Here is a 19,287-nt window from a genome sequence, read left to right on the forward strand (position 1 = left end):
AAGTTTTATGTCTAAAAGAGGTGAAGTTGAAGTCTCAAAAATTCTAAGGGGCGTCTTTTTTAAAGTGCTCGGATGTAGCTGCTATCACTTTAGACGTCATTACTCCCAGTTTGGTATTTCATAACGTCAAATCTTCGTCTTCTCATGCTGTAGCCAGGGGTCCATATAATTCCATCAATACGATCCCAAATGTTGATTGATTGATATAAGAGGCATAAATTGGCCATGTTGTTATTGTAAATAATTGGAAGTATTATGTCAACTTGTAGAAAAAATTCCATATTGCAGAATGTATACTGGAAGGGAATGTTTATTTTTTGTATATCATAATTTATCTCTTACATTTATTACTGATTTTTACATCTCTTGGCACCCCAAATGCAGTACACATTTTCTGATGTGAAGTACACATACACAAACAACTTGCCGAAGTACACAATGACACAGATCATGCCCCTACATGTACTTTCATCTCCGATCACATTTGGTATGAGAAATGGAAATATATGGACCCTGACTGTAGCTAGTGACCCATAACAAATGTGTTACCATTAACCTTTAGGATAGATATTATAGAGGAAAATATAACAAAACCATTTTGCTAGGTTGATGGTGGCCCTACATGCCATCAACCCAATTATCCTTGAATGGAAGAAATAATTTGTCCAAGGAATTAGATATCCCTGGTGAATTTAATTTGTAAAAAAGAGATGAGATGAGGTGTGCGAAATAATTTGTCCAAGGAATTAGATATCCCTGGTGAATTTAATTTGTAAAAAAGGAGGGGAGATGAGGTGTACGAAATGCCCTGAAATACTTTTAATGAAGGATATTCAGTAGTATAAATTTTATTGATAAAAGTTTTCATAAAAACTTTTGTTACTTTATAATATATATTTAATTTCAACTGGTAAGAAAATCGCATCTTCTTAATGTTGTTTTAATATCCAAATCTAATCCTGATCTGAACAGGGGAGTTGAATTGTAAAAATTGATCATTCCTTCACTAATGTAGTGAGAATATTGTTATGGCACAGGAACTGCTCCCCCTGCCCCTCCTCCGCACTCTGAGTTCTACTGTGAGCTTTGTGAATCCAACTGCTCCAGTGAGAAACAGATGCTTCAGCATCTCAGGTACATCAGTAGTTAAATTATTGTCTCTGGAATATTCTAAGTTGTTATATCTGTCTATTAGATGGAATCCCATCTGTGACACTGCCTTTTTAAGAACTCATCAGTGAGGATAAGATGCGGGCCTCAGGAGTCAGAGATGAATGCATATGTTGACTAGTGCATTTGTACCTGGATCAAGTGCACGCCAGACCTGATGCTTTTAAAAAATTGTATATCTAATTAGTTGAGAGAGAGTGGACACCTTCCTTGCTTCATGAATTGAATTGAATTGAGGAAATGTTAATGTGTACTTTGTTCATGGATTAAGTGCATGCCAGACCTAATGCTTTCCTTTATCCATGCTTTTTGGAGGTTATATTATTTCTATTTAGTGGAGAGAGGCACAGGATGATGGTGAAAGGAATGGAAGTTATGCTGGCGGGAGATCCTAAACTTGACGAGGATATCAACCCTTACAATCTACCAGAGGTTAGCATTGCTATTAATTGATTAGACTTTTAAAATTTTAGATGCAAGCCATAAGCCATATAACATATTATGCTTGCCGCCTTATATGTTTACAATTCAAAAGGACACTAGCCATAGGACAACCAAAGAAAATAAGGCACTGAACTTTTTGCTCAATTAGTTCCAATAACACAAGCTAAATTTTTTGGTTTTGGTAGTGCTAAGTCACATCAATCAAATAAACAAAGACAGGGTAAACTTAGGGATTTAAATGTATTTCTGAGGAATATATGAAATCTTCCCAGGCATAACTTTTAAAAAGTGTTAAGCTGTTCTTGACCAACTGACCTCGGATTTTACAGGTTTGGTTACGTGAAAGAAAGCACTGTAATCTCTGTGATGTTCCCATTGAATCAATAAGAATTGCCAAGATTCATTTCAACAGCAAACTTCACAGAGAAGCAGCAGGTAAAGAAGAGTTTAAATCTTAAATAATAGAATTATCTAACTTAGTTAACTTGTTAATCAAATCTTACAATTATTGAAGGATTTAAAAATTTAATATTTAGAGGAATTTATATTTCCTTAAAGGTTTGATTAATGGCTCTTATGCAAGGATATTGACACACGTTTGATTTCTAGCTTTTTAGATAATGTAGATTATTGTGAACCTACTGTAAACCAAAACAAATACTGTAATTAGTGCCATTTATCATGTTTGGAAAGCTAGGGAATCCAGATAAGGCAGAGCTAGGCAGATGCCGAGGTACCGGAGAATATAAAAACAGTTTCCACACCGGGACGGAAAGGAATTCGCTAAAATGGAAGGGGGATAAGATCAGTCCAACAAACAAGATAGATTCAATGGAAAATACATTCGCCATTGGAGGCAAATGCTGTGCTAAAAAGCTTTTTCAGTCCTAATTCATATTTTTCATCCTTTGTATATGTTAATTTGTAAATATAGGTTGGTGTGCAATGATGCGCTCTTATTTAATCCAGTCTTAGCCATTTACTTTTTAAGTCTATACTACCCATTTTTCCTGGTTTGATTTGCCAAACTTTGTAACGAGACTTTATCCAAAATGATATTTGAAATCGCCACAAAAGAAAATATCACGTGGAAAAGGAACCTTTGAATAAAAGCTTTTTATTTAAGGACTGAATGTGTTGCCTGCAAATGCTGAGATGACCTATATCTCCGAGGGCCCTCATCATTGTACTATTTGCAACTTCAGAACTAAAACAGAAACAGAGCTAAAAACACATAACGTAAGTTTTTTTTTCTCTCTTACTCACATTGTAACTAATAAACTTTTAGACTAAATGAAACTAAGAATATGTAATAAACATGGTAATAAACCCCATATCATGGAAACCTGAACCTACCTGTATATATAGTAATACCCCTAATTAACATATCTTGTATATGTAAAACTATGTCTGTTAATCTTTGAAAAGACCTATTGGTCAATTACATTTTTATCTGTAACATTAAACGCAAAGTATAGATCAGTTGGATATGAACTCTGTTTTATCATGGTCAGACATATTAGATCTTGTGTAGAGAGTATAGAGTTATTGAGCTAGTTGTATCTGGATTGATACATACTTAAGAATACAGAGAGAGTTGTATCTGGATTGATACAGGCTAAAGTATTAGTTCTCATGTAGAGTATAGAGTTTGAGAGCAAGTTGTATCTGGATTGATACATACTTAAGAATACAGAGAGAGTTGTATCTGGATTGATACATATTTAAGAATACAGAGATAGTTGTATCTGGATTGATACCTAATTAAGAATACAGAGAGAGTTGTATCTGGATTGATACATAATTAAGAATACAGAGAGAGTTGTATCTGGATTGATACAGGCTAAAGTATTAGTTCTCATGTAGAGTATAGAGTTTAAGAGTGAGTTGTATCTGATCATGATAAATGTACTTAAACCAGAATGACTAGAGAAAAACAAATTAGGTTCTTTTAAGGCTGGAATTCGTCATCTGGAAAATTTCCGAACTAAACAAGCAGTAGAGGCCAAGGGACATAACTGGAATCCGCACAATCCGTCCCCTCCTTTACCCCCAAAATATTCAGTAATAGCAGAAGGTATTTATATCTTTTGACAATTTTTTAATTATTTTTTTTTCTCTTTGAAATGTTGGCTTTTTAGCTCTCCCGCAAGCCTGGGGTGGACCTGGTATGATGGGTCCAGGGATGATGGGTCCAGGGATGATGGGACCTGGTATGATGGGACCTGGAATGATGGGTCCTGGTATGATGGGACCAGGTATGATGGGTCCAGGGATGATGGGGCATGGCATGATGGGTCCCGGGATGATGGGTCCTGGGATGATGGGCCCTGGAATGATGGGCCCTGGGATGATGGGCCCTGGAATGATGAGACCAGGAATGCGACCAGGTATGATGGGTCCTGGAGGAATGATGCCAGGGCCTCGGGGACCTATAATGGGACCTGGATGGGGTCCTGGTCCTCATGGAATGGGAGGACCTGGAATGGGAATGGGTCCAACAGGCAACGAGCTACCACCTGGGGAGGGACCTCCTGAAATAGGGGAGGCTTCAATGGGCAATGGGCCCCCAGGACCACTAGGACCAAATGCGCTGATGGAATGCCAGCAAAATTTTTCAGGTACAGACTACTCTAACTTGTTAGCAAAAAAAAAACATTATTCAGAAATTGAAGTCTTAATGGGACATTATATTTTATAAAGTTGATCATTTTTAATTTAGACCAAGGAAAATCTGTGGACAAAATCCCTGACAATGTGACATTCAAGGTAAGCAGTCATCGTTTTAGGGATTTAAAATTTTTTCAAATTTCACAATATTAAACTAAAAATCTGTAGATTTTCACATATGGAAATTCATAGAAATTGCATATAATGAAGATGAATTTTGTATTGGTTTTATTTTCGAGAAATAGGATTTTAAATTTTTTCTGGAGAACTTTTTTTGATCTTTCTAAACTCGAGCTAACGTAGTTGTTGATCTGAGCCCTGTACTAGGAGTACTATTGCACAATATGCAAGACCCAGACAGAGAATGAAGCTGATTTTGAGGCACACAACAACTCTGAGGAACATGCTATTAATGAGGTAATAAACTATGGATTAAATAAATGTTATCTCACTGGTGTACGAGCCTAGGCCAAAGTTGCCCATTTTGTCCTTGGATACATTTTAATGTCGAGGAGCATCAAGCATTGAATGATGGGTTGTCTGGTATTGATAATAATAATAATGAAATGGGTTTTGCCCTTAACTTCTGATGGCACTCTGGGGATCCCACATTGGGGATCTACCATGATCTTTCTTTCATTTTCTTTCATTTCAGGCTAATGTTGAGGTGTTTACTTGTCGTCTATGCAAAATAAATCTTACATCTACATATGATTACAATATGCATCTGGAAAGTCCCAACCACCAGAGGTAAGACATTTTTTATCATTCTGGTCCAAACCATGAAATTGTGAATAACACAGGAGGTCAGACCCATGCAGGAATAACTACAATATAGGGATCATGGTGTTTCAGTATTATTATAACAAAAAAATGGGCGGATTTTGTTAACTAATAATTTAGTAACTAACACTTTGGTAACTGACAATTTTGTAACTGATAATTTGGTAACCTGACAATTTTGTATTCCAACAATTTGATAACTTGAAAATTTGGTAACCAACAATTAGGTAACTTGATAATTTGGTAACCAGATATATTTGATAACTTGAGAATTTGGTAACCATCAATTTGGTAACTTGATAATTTGGTAACCTGACAATTTGGTAACTGAAAAATTGTAACTAACAATTTGTATAATTGAAACTTATGTTACACAATCATTGTTTGTATATTTATTTGTTTAATACATAAAGAGAAATAAACAATATGCAGGATTTCTTAAAAGTTTAGCATGACAAAACTGCAAAAACTGTTTGTAAACTTGGCCCCCTATCCAGTCCTAACCACAACACTCAGCCCAGATATTGTTTTAGCCTAACCTAACCCCACATTTCAGCCATCAATTTATTAGTTTGATTAATAAGGTCGCAGTGCTCGGCCACCTAGCCTGTATTAGCTGCAGCGCTCAGCCCAGATATTGTCTTAACCTAACCTAACCCTACATATTGGATATCATTGCATTAGCTTTGATAAATATGGTTGCAGTGCTCGGCCCCTTACTATGTCCTCGCCACAACACTCAGCCCAGAAATTGTCTTAATCTAACCTAACGAAATTGTCAAGTTACCAAATTGTTAGTTACCAAATTGTGAGGTTACCAAATTATCAAGTTACCAAATTGTCAAGTTACCAAATTGTTAGTTACTAAATTGTTAGTTACCAAATTGTGAGATTACAAAATTATATGTCTATTAAGATTTTTTTGGAATATGCCAACATGATTTAAAAAATCCGCATTGGTAATTTCGTAAAATAATTCAAATCTTTTTTGAAATTCTGCAATAAAGTAGGATGAAACGAATAATTGATAACTTGAGTTCAATTTCATGCTTCTAAATTTATGAATGTAAAAAATGAGGTGTTATTAATATTAAAAAATGAAACTGAAGTTCAAATGTTTTTTAGTTTTTTAACCTTTTAATGAATTTTTTGTGTTTTAAAAAATTTGTTTTTTTTGACAATTTTGGTGTTCTAAGAGTTGTGTTTTGAAATTCAGATTTTTGTAATTTGGGGTAATGTTTTCATATGTACCATATTCACTGCTTATATTTAGGGCAATTGGATTAAAACAGCAAAGGGATCACATGCGGGCAATGGGACAGTTTGTGCCAGACAGTGATGATGAGGAAGGACAAGAGGAACAACAGGTAAAACGGATTGTTCTCCATATTTTGTTTAAAGTTACTTTTTCCTTTCTTTATTTAATTTTGGATTGTGGGGTGGGGATCTTAATATCAAAATATTGTTTTTAATGTTGGACTATTTCTGTTTTATTTCAGTTCCTTCCTGAACCATTATCAGAGAATGGAGTAAAGGGGAGGTTCAAAACTCACCCCTGGCATTGTGGTCTTTGCAACTCATGGTTTCAGTCCATAACAATTCTTAAGTTCTATCACAGGTAGTTTTGGGAAGTAATTTGAGTTCATTTTCCTTATAGGGATAACAAACATTGAAAACTTCAAAGACGGGGCAAAAAATATAGTTAATTCAGACGTGTGCATTTGATTCAAAGTTCTTTAAAATTTGAAGGTAAAGTTTAGTTTGAATGTAAAATTTAGTTGTAATTACCACATAAGCCACCTAAAGAGAATCGGTTAGAAAGGTTTTAAAGGAGTGGAGAAGTTTCCTCTGGTTCTGAATGGTTGTAGAACTTGATAAAATGATCAAAGATGAGACTTGGATTTTGCACTTTGAATTTTTATTTTTCTATTATTGCAGTCTTGGTTAAAACATATCTAAAAACTTAGGTTTCGTTAGATAATTTGCATTTGTTTTGTTAACCAAAATCCATTCCTCTTCTGATTTTTTTAATACCTCATTCTCGAAAGAATGGTTTTCTGGTTTACATTTTATCATTCTACGTGTGTGATGTCGAAACATCTTATCCTTGGCTCTACAAGTCTACATTATCCATCCAAGCAAATTGGAGGTTAAGACCCCGGACTTGTCCTGAGACTGATCAATCAATCAATCAATCAATTAAGGAATGTCAACTCAAACCTTTGCCGTAAAATCATGTATTTGTTGAATTTTTATGCTCCTTGTTTTTCCTTAAGCAGAAATTTAGTTAAATACCTAGGCAAGTTATAAGTTTAATTAAAGTTTCTCCATTGTTTCCCCTACTCAACACAACAGACAGAAGGATGAACTGTTACACATAGATTTGTGATTTCTATTGTTTTAGTGCATTTGCTAAATTTCTGCAAATACCTGTTAACAACTTGGCTTTATTACCTACATAGGCAAAGGTTTCCCCATTTGTTTCAGCATAATCTACTTCTTCAGGGTAAACAGACTCGACATTTATAATTGTTGTGATAGTTGTTTAGTTTCTTTTCATTTAAATATAAGAAAGCACGAAATATGTTATGTTTTTTTAATGCAGACTAGAATGACCAAAAAATTTATAAAAGATCTACATTAAACATTACATATACTTTCACTAAAGAGAAAAAATTAGAATGGCTATTTGGAAAAATAAAGATTGTAAAACTGTTTATTTCTTATTAAAATGTTTGACATTTATTGAAAAAAAAAAATTATGTGTTTGTTCTCATGAATGAGCTGGTATTTACCTGACTTTATGATGACTAAGTCTTGTGTTTCAAACCAAAATTCCACTCTTTATTTTCAGTTTTCTTTTTAAATATCCGCCTATTTTGTAATCTCCATAGATAAAGGGAGAGGTGCAGGCATAAGCACTACAATATCTATTTATGACCACAGGCTGGGTAGTTTGAGTGAAATAATTACTCTTTAACATTCTTGAAAATCTGAAACATTTTTCTTCTGACCTGACAGTTGCGTTTAAAACTCTTAATGTGGGGTTCCTTGTAATAGTTGAAGGCATGGAATACTTGTTGCTCACTACATGTGCTTGGAATTCATAATGTCTGGTCCATGTTTAAATCTCCCTCCATCCCTCCTGGACATACTGATGAAAGAAATTGCTAAACAACTAACAATACCTATTGTAATTCTGATCCTTTACCTCAGTGTGACAGAGGAGCATTTAGCTCTTGCCAACAGTGTCGAGAAAGCTGGAGCAGTGACCTGCCTCATATGCAAGGTAAGAATTGTTACAGCATGTCTTGCTTAGCATTCATGTTAAATACTTTCTAAACCAGTCTAAGAGGGCGTCATTACACAAAAAATTGTCAACCCCACGTGGTGATGAGGTATATATTGGTAGATTTAAGTACTGATGGGAGAGTTTGACTGGTGTAAGGCATTTTCCCTAAAGCAAATTCCTATTTGACAATTTCGCAAATGGCAACTTCCCAAATGTGCAATTTACCAAGCAGAAACTTCCCAAATAGGGGCTAAGCTCTGAGGCTAGAATGGGCTAGGGGGCCAATTCCTGCAGCTAGAACAGGATAGGGGGATTAGTGCTACCGTTATGAAAGACTTGGGAAGTTGCCGCTTGGGAAATTGCCACTTGTGAAAATACCATTGGTAAGTTGAGGCTTTGGAAAAAGTTTATGGGAAAAAACAATACATCATTTGACCTAGAGAGTAGGGAGGGCCTTTACTGTACATTACCTACTTGGTGCTAAGTACTGGCTCAGTTTGCTGAGGACCTTGGAATTTAATTTTGAGTTTCCTTCTCAATCTGTTTCTTAAAGGGATGGTAATTTTAAGTGGCTTTCTGTCTGAAGATGGAAATATCTGATCTACAACGGTGCCCTTAAAAGCTTAGTCTGATCAAGCCATTTTTGGTTTCTTTGCACATTTATTGCTTTTAAGTAACAATGGAAAAATTATCAAAATATTTTTCTAGTCTAAAAGTTAGTTTATCTTCCACATTTTTGATCAGATTAAGGTTTCAAAGGTACCATAATAAATCTGGCGGTGTCATCTTTGCATGAAGGATCATATTATGCTTACAGTCCCTTACATTGAATCTAAATTAAGGTTGCGGGGGATAATGCTGCAGATATGATGGACAAATGCGCTACTAAGCAAAAAATGAGGATTATTGGCGCACACAGACAATACAGGTAAGATTTTTTTGCAAGCCAAAAGGTTTTTTTTTTTGGGGGGGGGGTGGTATGTTTTCCATTTTTGATTTTAAATAATTCAAGAAAAAGTTACAATTTTATTACAGGTTCAGATTATAATTGTTATTAATGATAATAGGCGCTCTCTTCTTTCTTCAATTTATGATTATAAATAGTATAACTTGGGTGATCAGATTGGGCTGCATGTTTTGGGACCCCACATGACCTTAGAAAAGGTTAATATCAGCAGTGCTAAGGATCCATTTCATTTTGATGTGACTTGGATCATGAATTTGTCCTTAAAAAATTGGATGCAGTGCATAAATATTTCATGCTTTTTTTGTGGCTAATTTCTGTTACCAAAAACAAATTTTCTTAAGTTTCCTCTATTATGGTTTCATAACCTTGATTTACTATTCAATTAATAGGAGGGTTTTGATGCAATTTCATTTGTTGACACTTAAAATGTGTGATGAAAAAAAAGAATTGTTTGTTTCAATATTTTGTTAAAAAAATGTCCACTTGGATAAAATAAGATAAACTAGGTGAACCAAGAGATAAAATAAGAATAACTAGGTGAACCAAGGGATAAAATAAGAATAACTAGATGAACCAAGGGATAAAATAAGAATAACTAGGTGAACCAAGGGATAAAATAAGAAGAACTAGGTGAACCAAGGGATAAAATAAGAATAACTATGTGAACCAAGGGATAAAATAAGAATAACAGATACAGATGCAGATGCAGATGCAGATACAGATACAGATACAGATACAGATACAGATACAGATAGAGATACAGATACAGATACAGATGCAGACTAGATAAACCAATTGATAAAATAAGAATAACTAGTTAAAACAAGGGATAAATAAGAATAACTAGATGAACCTAGGGATAAAATAAGAATAACTAGATGAACTTTGGGATAAAATAAGAAGAACTAGATGAACCAAGGGATATAATAAGAATAACTATGTGAACCTAGGGATAAAATAAGAATAACTAGATGAACCTAGGGATAAAATAAGAATAACTAGGTGAACCAAATAAGAACTATGTGAACCAAGGGATAAAATAAGAATAACTAGGTGAACCAAGGGATAAAATAAGAATAACTAGATGAACCAAGGGATAAAATAAGAATAACATGATAAACCAAGGGAGGTAAACCAAGGGAAGTGAACCAAGGGAAGTGAACCAAGGGAAGTGAACCAAGGGAAGTGAACCAAGGGAAGTAAACCAAGGGAGAAAAATACCATATTTACTATTTCAGCTGTGAGATGTGCGATGTTCATTTATCTGAACAAGAATGGTTGGACAACCATAATGGAGGTAGGCTTTATAATAATTATAAAAATGGAATTAGGTTAAATATAGTATTTATAATAATAAAGGTATGCTTTATAGCATTTATAATAATGGAGGAATGCTGTAGTATTTATAATCATGGAAAAAGGCTTTATAGCATTTATAATAATGGAGGTAAGCTTTATAGTATTTATAATAATGGAGGTGGGCTTTACAGTATTTATAATAATATAGGTAGGCTTTATTATATTTTTAATAATGGAGGTAGGCTTTATTATAGTATTTAAAATAATGGAGGTAGACTTTTTAGTATTTATAAAAATGGAGGTAGGCTTCATATTATTTATAATAATGGAGGTAGGTTTTATAATAATTATGATAATGGAGGTAGGCTTAATATTCATAATAATGGAGGTAGAATTAATAGCATTTATAATAATGAAGGTAGGTTAAATATAATATTTATAATAATGGAGGTAGGCTTTATAGCATATATAATTATGGAGGTAGGCTAAATTTAGTATTTCTAATAATGTAGGTAGGCTTTATATTAATTATAAAAATAGAGCTAGGCTTTATAGCATTTATAATTATGGAGGTAGGCTTAATATAGTATTTATAATAATGGAGGTAGACTTTTTAGTATTTATAAAAATGGAGGTAGGCTTCATATTGTTTATAATAATGGAGGTAGGTTTTTTAATAATTATGATAATGGAGGTAGGCTTAATATTCATAATAATGGAGGTAGGTTAAATATAATATTTATAATAATTGAGGTAGGCTTTATAGCATATATAATTATGGAGGTAGGCTAAATAGAGTAATTATAATAATGGAGGTAGGCTTTATAGCATTTATAATTGTGGAGGTAGGCTAAAAAGAGAAATTATAATAATGTAGGTAGGCTTTAAAGCATTTATAATTCTGGAGATGCGTTTTTGTATTTAAAATAAGGAAGACTAATTTTATTGTGATTATCAAAATGGAGGTAATTTTTACTGTAATCATCATAATGGAGAACTAATATATTGTATTTATCATAATTGAAGAAAATTATTTAGTGTTCATCGTAATGGAGGTAACTTTTATTGTAATTATTGTACAGTACTTAACTGTACTTTACTGAACTACACTGTACTGCACTGAACTACACTGTACTGCACTGTACTACACTGTACTGCACTGTACTACACTGTACTGCACTGTACTACACTGTACTGCACTGTACTACACTGTACTGCACTGTACTACACTGTACTGCACTGTACTACACTGTACTGCACTGTACTACACTGTACTGCACTGTACTACACTGTACTGCACTGTACTACACTGTACTGCACTGTACTACACTGTACTGCACTGTACTACACTGTACTGCACTGTACTACACTGTACTGCACTGTACTACACTGTACTGCACTGTACTACACTGTACTGCACTGTACTGCACTGTACTACACTGTACTACACTGTACTACATTGTACTACACTGTACTGCTCTGTACTGCTCTATACTGCTCTGTACTGCTCTGTACTGCTCTGTACTGCTCTGTACTGCTCTGTACTGCTCTGTACTGCTCTGTACTGCTCTGTACTGCTCTGTACTGCTCTGTACTGCTCTGTACTGCTCTGTACTGCTCTGTACTGCTCTGTACTGCTCTGTACTGCTCTGTACTGCTCTATACTGCTCTGTACTGCTCTGTACTGCTCTGTACTGCTCTGTACTGTTCTTTACTGCTCTGTACTATGCACTATAGGGGAAAAGCATAGATGGACTGTAGACCGAGTGGAGAAGAATTTGCCTGTTACTGCTCTGTACTGTTCTTTACTGCTCTGTACTATGCACTATAGGGGAAAAGCATAGATGGACTGTAGACCGAGTGGAGAAGAATTTGCCTGTTCAGTTCCAGCCAGTAGATGTGCAAGTTATTCAGAAGGTAATTGAACAAATGTGAATTTCTCAATTTTATTTTAGAAAAAAAACTTTTATTTTACAATTTGTTTAAATATTTAACGAAAACAAAACTCGGGTTTATCTAATCAGTGGCCGAATTTAAAGAATTTGAGCGGCGGTTTAAATTTAAGCCGCGGCTTAAATGTGGTTGGTTCCACTTAAAATTGTATCAAATATTTCAAGATTTAAGCCGGCGCTTAATTTAAACCGGGTTTTGGCAGATTTAAACCGCGACTCAAATTCTTTAAATTCCATCTCAGGAGTTTTAAATATGAGGAGGATAAATTGAGTTGTTGGTCTGGATCCGGACCTATTGAGCTACAATTATCAGTTCTTGATCCAGATCTATTGAGCTACAATTCTCAGTTCTGCGTCCGGTTCTATTGAGCTACAACTATCAGTGTTAGATCCGGATCTATTGAGCTACAATTATCAGTTCTTGATCCGGATCTATTGAGCTACAATTATCAGTTCTAGATCCAGATCTATTGAGCTACAATTCTCCGTTCTGCGTCCGGTTCTATTGAGCTACAACTATCAGTGTTGGATCCGGATCTATTGAGCTACAATTATCAGTTCTTGATCCGGATCTATTGAGCTACAATTATCAGTTCCGGATCCTGATCCAGGGAGCTAATAAGTAAAATTTTTAATCCGACTATACAGAGCTGAAAAGGCAGCGATCCTTTGGTTTAGTAAGCTCTATATCGCTGGAAAAATGAATCAGATCCAGAGAGCAGAGAAATTGCGGATTTTCAGCAACAAATTTTTATATAAATGTTGCAGACTGGTTTCAATCCATTCAACGGGGCCCCACAGTTCTGGCAGGAATTCAGATGTGCAGTATGTAAGGTTAGTTCAAAATCTATTTGGTGCTGTAGGCATAATTTCAAGTGACAATGAGCTGTTTGCTTGATTTACAAAGTAACCCTTTACAACGTTTTCTTAATAAAAATCCTTTTTTTAAAATATCATTTTTCATGAAGAATAACAATAATATTTACAGGCTTCTATTCGGCTGAAAAGAAAGAACAACTTTCTTTTAAATTAGAAATAAACAAAATTAGAATTTTAGAATTAAATCCTGCTCCCATTAAACCCAATGAACACACTCATCAAGGTCTTGTTTTATTCTGTATTGGCTTATAAAACATATTGTTGATAGTTTCCATCTTGCCCTCCACATTGAACTATACAATGGGAGGAGGGTGAGCCACATCCTTTCTGTATCTGAGCCACATCATTTCTGTATCTGAGCCACGTCATTTCTATGTATATCCAAGTCCATTTTGCTGTCCGATCTACATCTAAATTATCTTCCTTGACAATTGTGGCTTTAAAAAGTAATTTTTTTCGTATTATTTTGCTTGGGGCTTTAAAAAATAATTGAGCAAGGATGTGGCCTGCCTTCCTCCCCTGCCTTCCTCCTTTCTGAAACAGATCTTAGGAACTCGGAAATGACGAGGGAACATCTACACCCAAGAAACCCAAGTTCAGAGGACCAAATTTATTCAATCCCAAATTTAGAAAGGCAAACCTACGAATTTAAGTCTAATAGTCAGCAACTTAATTTAATAGATTAGTTGTTAACTCTCTTACTGTTGTTAGGTGGGGTTCACCCCTATTGAGAGGTATAAGAAGCATATCGGCAGTTTGTTCCACGTCAGGCGATGCGCAGGAGAGGATGTCAAATGGATTGATAGTAAGTGTTATCTTTAAAGGAGTAAGTTTTACCATTAAAAAAGTAAGTTTTACCTTTAAAGGAGTAAGTTTTGCCTTTAAATGAGTAAGTTTTACCTTTAAAGGAGTAAGTTTTACCTTTAAAGGAGTAAGTTTTACCATTAAAAAGTAAGTTTTACCTTTAAAGAAGTAAGTTTTACCTTTAAAGGAGTAAGTTTTACCTTTAAAGGACTAAGTTTTGCCTTTAAATGAGTAAGTTTTACCTTTAAATGAGTAAGTTTTACCTTTAAAGGAGTAAGTTTTACCTGGAAAGGGATGTGTCCCGAAGGCAGTAAGTTTAACCTAAACTGAGATTTTTAAAACTGTGACATTACAAACTTTGATGATATTTTTGGATTTTTTGTGGGAACCCCCGGGAGTAACATTGGCTAAAAAAATTTCGACATTTTTTTTAAATCAAACAAAATATTTTCTAAAATCAAATTATTTTCTTAAAAATTCCACGGACAACGCCGGGCACTTCAGCTAGTTAATATAAAAAAGTTCTTTGCTCATAGATTTATATTTGATTGTATGTATATTTGTATATATGTTAGCTATATTTGGACAAAATGGGTTGATATTTTTGAGGGAACCCATGGGTAAGCTGGGGGGTAATAAGGCTAAAAAATTAATGAAAATTTGGTTTTTTGTAAGCAAATTTTTTTTCAAAAATCAATTTTTTTCAAGTGTTTCTAAAATTCCACGGGCAAGTCAGTTAAATTAGCTTGTATTAACATTCGCTTCACTGGAAACTGGGAAAATGCTTCCGTTTGGATATTTTGTTATTTTTTAATTTAAAATAATTTTCTAGATGGAAATAACTGAATCTGTTCGGTGCTGGAGTAGAGAAGGATGAGTTCAGAAGAAAAAGTTGAAAATTATTCTTTAAATTTTAATGACAGATTTAAAAAAAAAAACTTAATAAAATGTGTTAGAAAATTCGATTGTTTGTTAAAAATTAGGTATTTTGTTTTGTTTTTAAACGCGCAAATTGTTTGTTTTTCAGAAAACCGTGTACTGTACATTGCTAAGTGGTTTACTTAGTACTTAATACTAAAATACAAAATGGCGCTTTCCAGATTATTCGGGAAAAGCAAGAAGGAGCCATCAAGTCCCTCAGGTAGTCAGGGGCTGCATTCTTTTATACGGGAGGGGGGTAATTGAAGAATTGCACGCGAAGCACATAGAAACTTTTATGCCATTCACCCCCTGGTATTTTGGTAATTTAAATTTAAAAACTTTGGAAAAGCCGATGGTAAGAAGGAGGGGGGGGGGGATTATGGTGCAAATTTCCATACAAATGTTGCCCCCTTTCTCTGGTTATTTCGTAAATTTTCCATCGGTAACTTGTCAGCTTGCTATGTTGTTATTATCAAATTCCTGCTATTTTTTTTTAACCTCCCCTCCTTTGCATTTTAGGTTTAGACTTTGGGTTTATTCATAATATAAACTTTTTCGCATGATCACAAATCATAACTCAGAAACCCTTTGACCTCAAGTTTTGATTTGGGAACTATATAGAACCACAGAAATGGTTTTGCTTTGTTAAAAATTCGAAATGAAGTCGGTTGTTTGTCTTTTATAGTTGCCAGGCAAAGCTGGGTTCCCAATCTAGATCTGTTTATTTATAGGATCACATCATTCCCCTGATCTTTCGGAGAGAGAAGACGACAGTAAGTGTATTTTAATGTCGCTCAAATTTTAATATTTTAGAGCATAGATATTAATTTCTTCAAAATTCTTTGTTTTTAAAAATGCAAAATTAAAGTAAGGTTTTGTTTTTAGGTATTTTAACTTTAAAATTATGTAATCGCAAGGTTAGGGTTAGAAAGAAAAATTAGAATGACATGATTATTTAAAATTTACAGCGTGGGCCACGCGTCTTTTGAAATATTTTATTTATGGCATGTATTTGTCAATTTACTATAATTATTTACTAATTTTTAAATCAATAATCACCAAAAAAGATTCTGTATCAACATGGTAATTTTGATAGCACAAAAAAAGACAGACCACATTTTGGAATGCCGGAATAAGGCCTATTGATAATTGTTTCAGAAATCATGCTTGTAAAATTAATCTGACTAATGAATGCTGCAAATTTTATCAAATATGACTGACGATCTTTAAATTGCAAGAACAATGTTACGTCCATATTATGTCGTTTTGTAGGTTTGCCACTTGTAAGATGAAACATATTTTTAGACTTTACCGTCATTGAAACTAAACCAAATAATCCAGTGGATCCTTCTCCACCAGCATCGTAAGTAAACTTATCAATTCTAATGGGGCGTTCATGAAAAATAGCAGATTGTTTGAAAAAAATGTTATATTTTTGAAGTTTTGAAGTTATTTTGAGATAACCTCCATTTATAAAGTGGGATGTCCCATTCACATCTATGTGTTGTTAAGCTTTGTTCAATCAAGCAATAATGAGAAATTCATGTTTTTAATTCAAATTGACTATTTTCAATTGTGGTTATCGTGACTTTCATATTTCTGCTGTAGAAATAAGAAAGGCAATTTTTGAAATTAAACACTTTTTCAAGGATGAAAACCGACTATGTTTAAGGTTAAAAACTGACTATGTTTAAGGTTAAAAACCTACTATGTTTAAGGTTGAAAACTGACTATGTTTGTGGTTGAAAACCGACTATGTTTAAGTTTGAAAACCGACTATGTTTAAAGTTGAAAAACGACTATATTTAAGGTTGATAATCGACTATGTTTAAGGTTGAAAACCCACTATGTTTAAGATTGAAAACCGACTATGTTTAAGCCTTAAGGTTATAAACGGACTATGTTTAAGGTTGAAACACAACTATGTTTAAGGTTGAAAAGCGACTATAGTTAAGTTTAAAAACCAACAGTGTTTAAGGTTGAAAACCGACTAGTTTAAGGTTGAAAACCAACTATGTTTGCCAAGGGTGAAAACCGACTATGTTTAAGTTTGAAAAACGACTATATTTAAGGTTGAAAACCGACTATGTATAAGGTTGAAAACCCACTATGTTTAAGATTAAAAACCGACTATATTTAAGGTTGAAAACCGTCTATGTTTAAGGTTGAAAACCGACTATGTTTAAGGTTATAAACGGACTATATTTAAAGTTGAAAACCGACTATGTTTAAGGTTGAAAAACGACTATATTTAAGGTTAAAAACCAACAGTGTTTTAGGTTGAAAACCGACTAGTTTAAGGTTGAAAACCAACTATGTTTGCCAAGGGTGAAAACCGACTATGTTTTCCACACTATTGGATCAGTTAAGGTTAAAAGGGTACGGTTGTGAATCGGACGATCTTTAATTGCAGGAGCATTTAGAATTACAAATATAGTCCCTTTAAACATTCATCCGTAAGACCCTTGACATTAGTTTCACCAATTTTTTAAGTTTAGTTTTGAAGTATGGGGGAAATTAAAGTATTGTAAAGTAAATTTGGATTTGGCAAATTTGGAAAACTACTTATCTTTGCTACACAACTGGATATTTTTTTCATGATAAAAGTTGATTTCTCAAAAATTGTTATCAGATTATGGGGGAAAACATTGCACACAACTGTTTTCAAATGAATATTTTTTCTTCNATCCAGTATCTTGCATCCATGCAATGATGTAATTATTAATTATGGGTTAAGAATTTCTTGAAAAATCTTTTCTAATGCCTGGGATTAAATAGGAATTAACGATTTTGGTGAAAAAATCAACATTTTTCCAGCGGGCAATGTACAAACAAGGCCCATTTTTTCTTTTTTATTCTCTACAGTTTTAATAACCCTGAATGCAGTTTTTAAATTTAATATGTTTTCTTTATCAAAGCATACCAAAAGGCAAAAAATTTAAGATTTCTTTTTTAGAGTTATTATGGAATACCTAATCATAACCATTGATTCATCATCTGAGCCCCCCGAGAATGAGGAAAATGGGGCTCGGATTAAATATATAAACGGTTTGTTTCCCCCTCCTTTTTGGTTTTTATCCTGAATTATATAATATGTTTTTCTTTGCATTTCTGGGAGGAAAGTAATCAAACTGAGCCCGAGCAGCGCTTTATTTGTTTACATTCCTCCCAAAATGTGCAGTACATTTTTATGTTAACAAAGATAGGTTAACGGTTGTTTAACGTACATAATGTTATTTTTTGATGAATATATGTTAGTACTGAATAGTAATCATTAAGTATATTCTAGGGCATTTTTAACGTATTTTAGACGTAACCATTTATTTAAAAAGAGATATGCCCTGAGTAATGGTAGTTCCCTTTAATTTTAAACATTCATCTGAGCAAAAAGTAGAAAAATAACGAGCGGGTCTCTTGCAGTAAAGACAACAATCGGAAATTATCAGAATTAATTTTTTCTCCAGACAGTAAAACGTCGANCTGAAGGTTGATAATAAACGGGGATATATTCCTCCTTGTTAGAAACAGATAATTGATATGTTGTTTAAGATGGAAAACGGGGATATTTTCCACCTTGTTGCAGGGTAAAAGTGTTAAAGGGTCCCCTTACGAACCTGGCATGCAATTCTTCAAATATTAAATCACTTCAAGTTAGGTCAATAGTCCCTCATTTTGATTTTTAGACACCCTATTATATTTGATTTTCAATTCAATATTAGGCCCCCGCCCTCCGACCTCGTTTACTACCCGCCCTTCAAGTACAACGGAAGTAAACCTAGTTAACTCTTATTTTCTTTAGAACATGACCTGTAAGCATTAAAACAAAATAAATTTCAGAAAAATGGAAAAATGCTGAAATCCTTGATTTTGGTTGGTGTTTTTCCTCACTTCTTTGTGCAGGTAGACAGTTAGTTGGATAGTTGGATAAATAGATAGATGGATAGTTGGATAGATGGATAGATAGATAGATGGATAGATGGATAGATGGATAGTTGGATAGTTGGATAGTTGGATAGTTGGATAGTTGGATAGTTGGATAGTTGGATAGTTGGATAGTTGGATAGATGGATAGTTGGATAGATGGATAGTTGGATAGTTGGATAGTT

The 19,287-nt window shown here is 33.9% G+C and overlaps 2 protein-coding genes and 2 long non-coding RNA genes across 6 annotated transcripts in view; all 4 read left to right on the plus strand.

Moving 5' to 3' along the window:
- Positions 1-438: 438 nt before the first annotated feature.
- Positions 439-15,187, plus strand: LOC111706189 (uncharacterized). Its single transcript, XM_023478991.1, has 19 exons — positions 439-487; positions 1,038-1,134; positions 1,506-1,602; positions 1,944-2,049; positions 2,741-2,853; positions 3,571-3,691; positions 3,756-4,235; positions 4,337-4,383; positions 4,612-4,701; positions 4,940-5,034; positions 6,341-6,434; positions 6,567-6,685; positions 8,284-8,356; positions 9,202-9,287; positions 10,565-10,623; positions 12,457-12,542; positions 13,346-13,411; positions 14,168-14,261; positions 15,093-15,187. The coding sequence occupies exons 1-19, from the start codon at positions 439-441 to the stop codon at positions 15,104-15,106; spliced, it is 1,986 nt and encodes a 661-aa protein (XP_023334759.1). The 3' UTR covers positions 15,107-15,187.
- A 67-nt stretch (positions 15,188-15,254) lies between these two features.
- On the plus strand, positions 15,255-16,498 carry LOC111706193 (uncharacterized). The gene is made up of 3 exons (XR_002766181.1): positions 15,255-15,401; positions 15,913-15,954; positions 16,487-16,498. It is a non-coding gene; the product is annotated as an uncharacterized LOC111706193 (long non-coding RNA).
- Positions 16,499-17,882: 1,384 nt separating this feature from the next.
- On the plus strand, positions 17,883-18,452 carry LOC111706194 (uncharacterized). Its single transcript, XR_002766182.1, has 2 exons — positions 17,883-18,229; positions 18,363-18,452. It is a non-coding gene; the product is annotated as an uncharacterized LOC111706194 (long non-coding RNA).
- A 229-nt stretch (positions 18,453-18,681) lies between these two features.
- LOC111706190 (nucleic acid dioxygenase ALKBH1) overlaps positions 18,682-19,287 on the plus strand; it is an 8,512-nt gene continuing 7,906 nt past the window's right edge. For all 3 annotated transcript variants that reach the window (XM_023478992.1, XM_023478993.1, XM_023478994.1), the window contains exon 1: positions 18,682-19,081. Coding sequence is in view for 1 of the 3 variants with exons in the window: in XM_023478994.1 (XP_023334762.1) it covers positions 19,031-19,081 (51 nt within the window). In the remaining 2 variants the exon portion in view is untranslated. The remainder of the gene's footprint in view (positions 19,082-19,287) is intronic.

The sequence above is a fragment of the Eurytemora carolleeae genome, unplaced genomic scaffold (assembly GCF_000591075.1).
Source record: "Eurytemora carolleeae unplaced genomic scaffold, Eaff_2.0 scaffold672, whole genome shotgun sequence".
Taxonomy (NCBI): Eukaryota; Metazoa; Arthropoda; class Copepoda; order Calanoida; family Temoridae; genus Eurytemora; species Eurytemora carolleeae.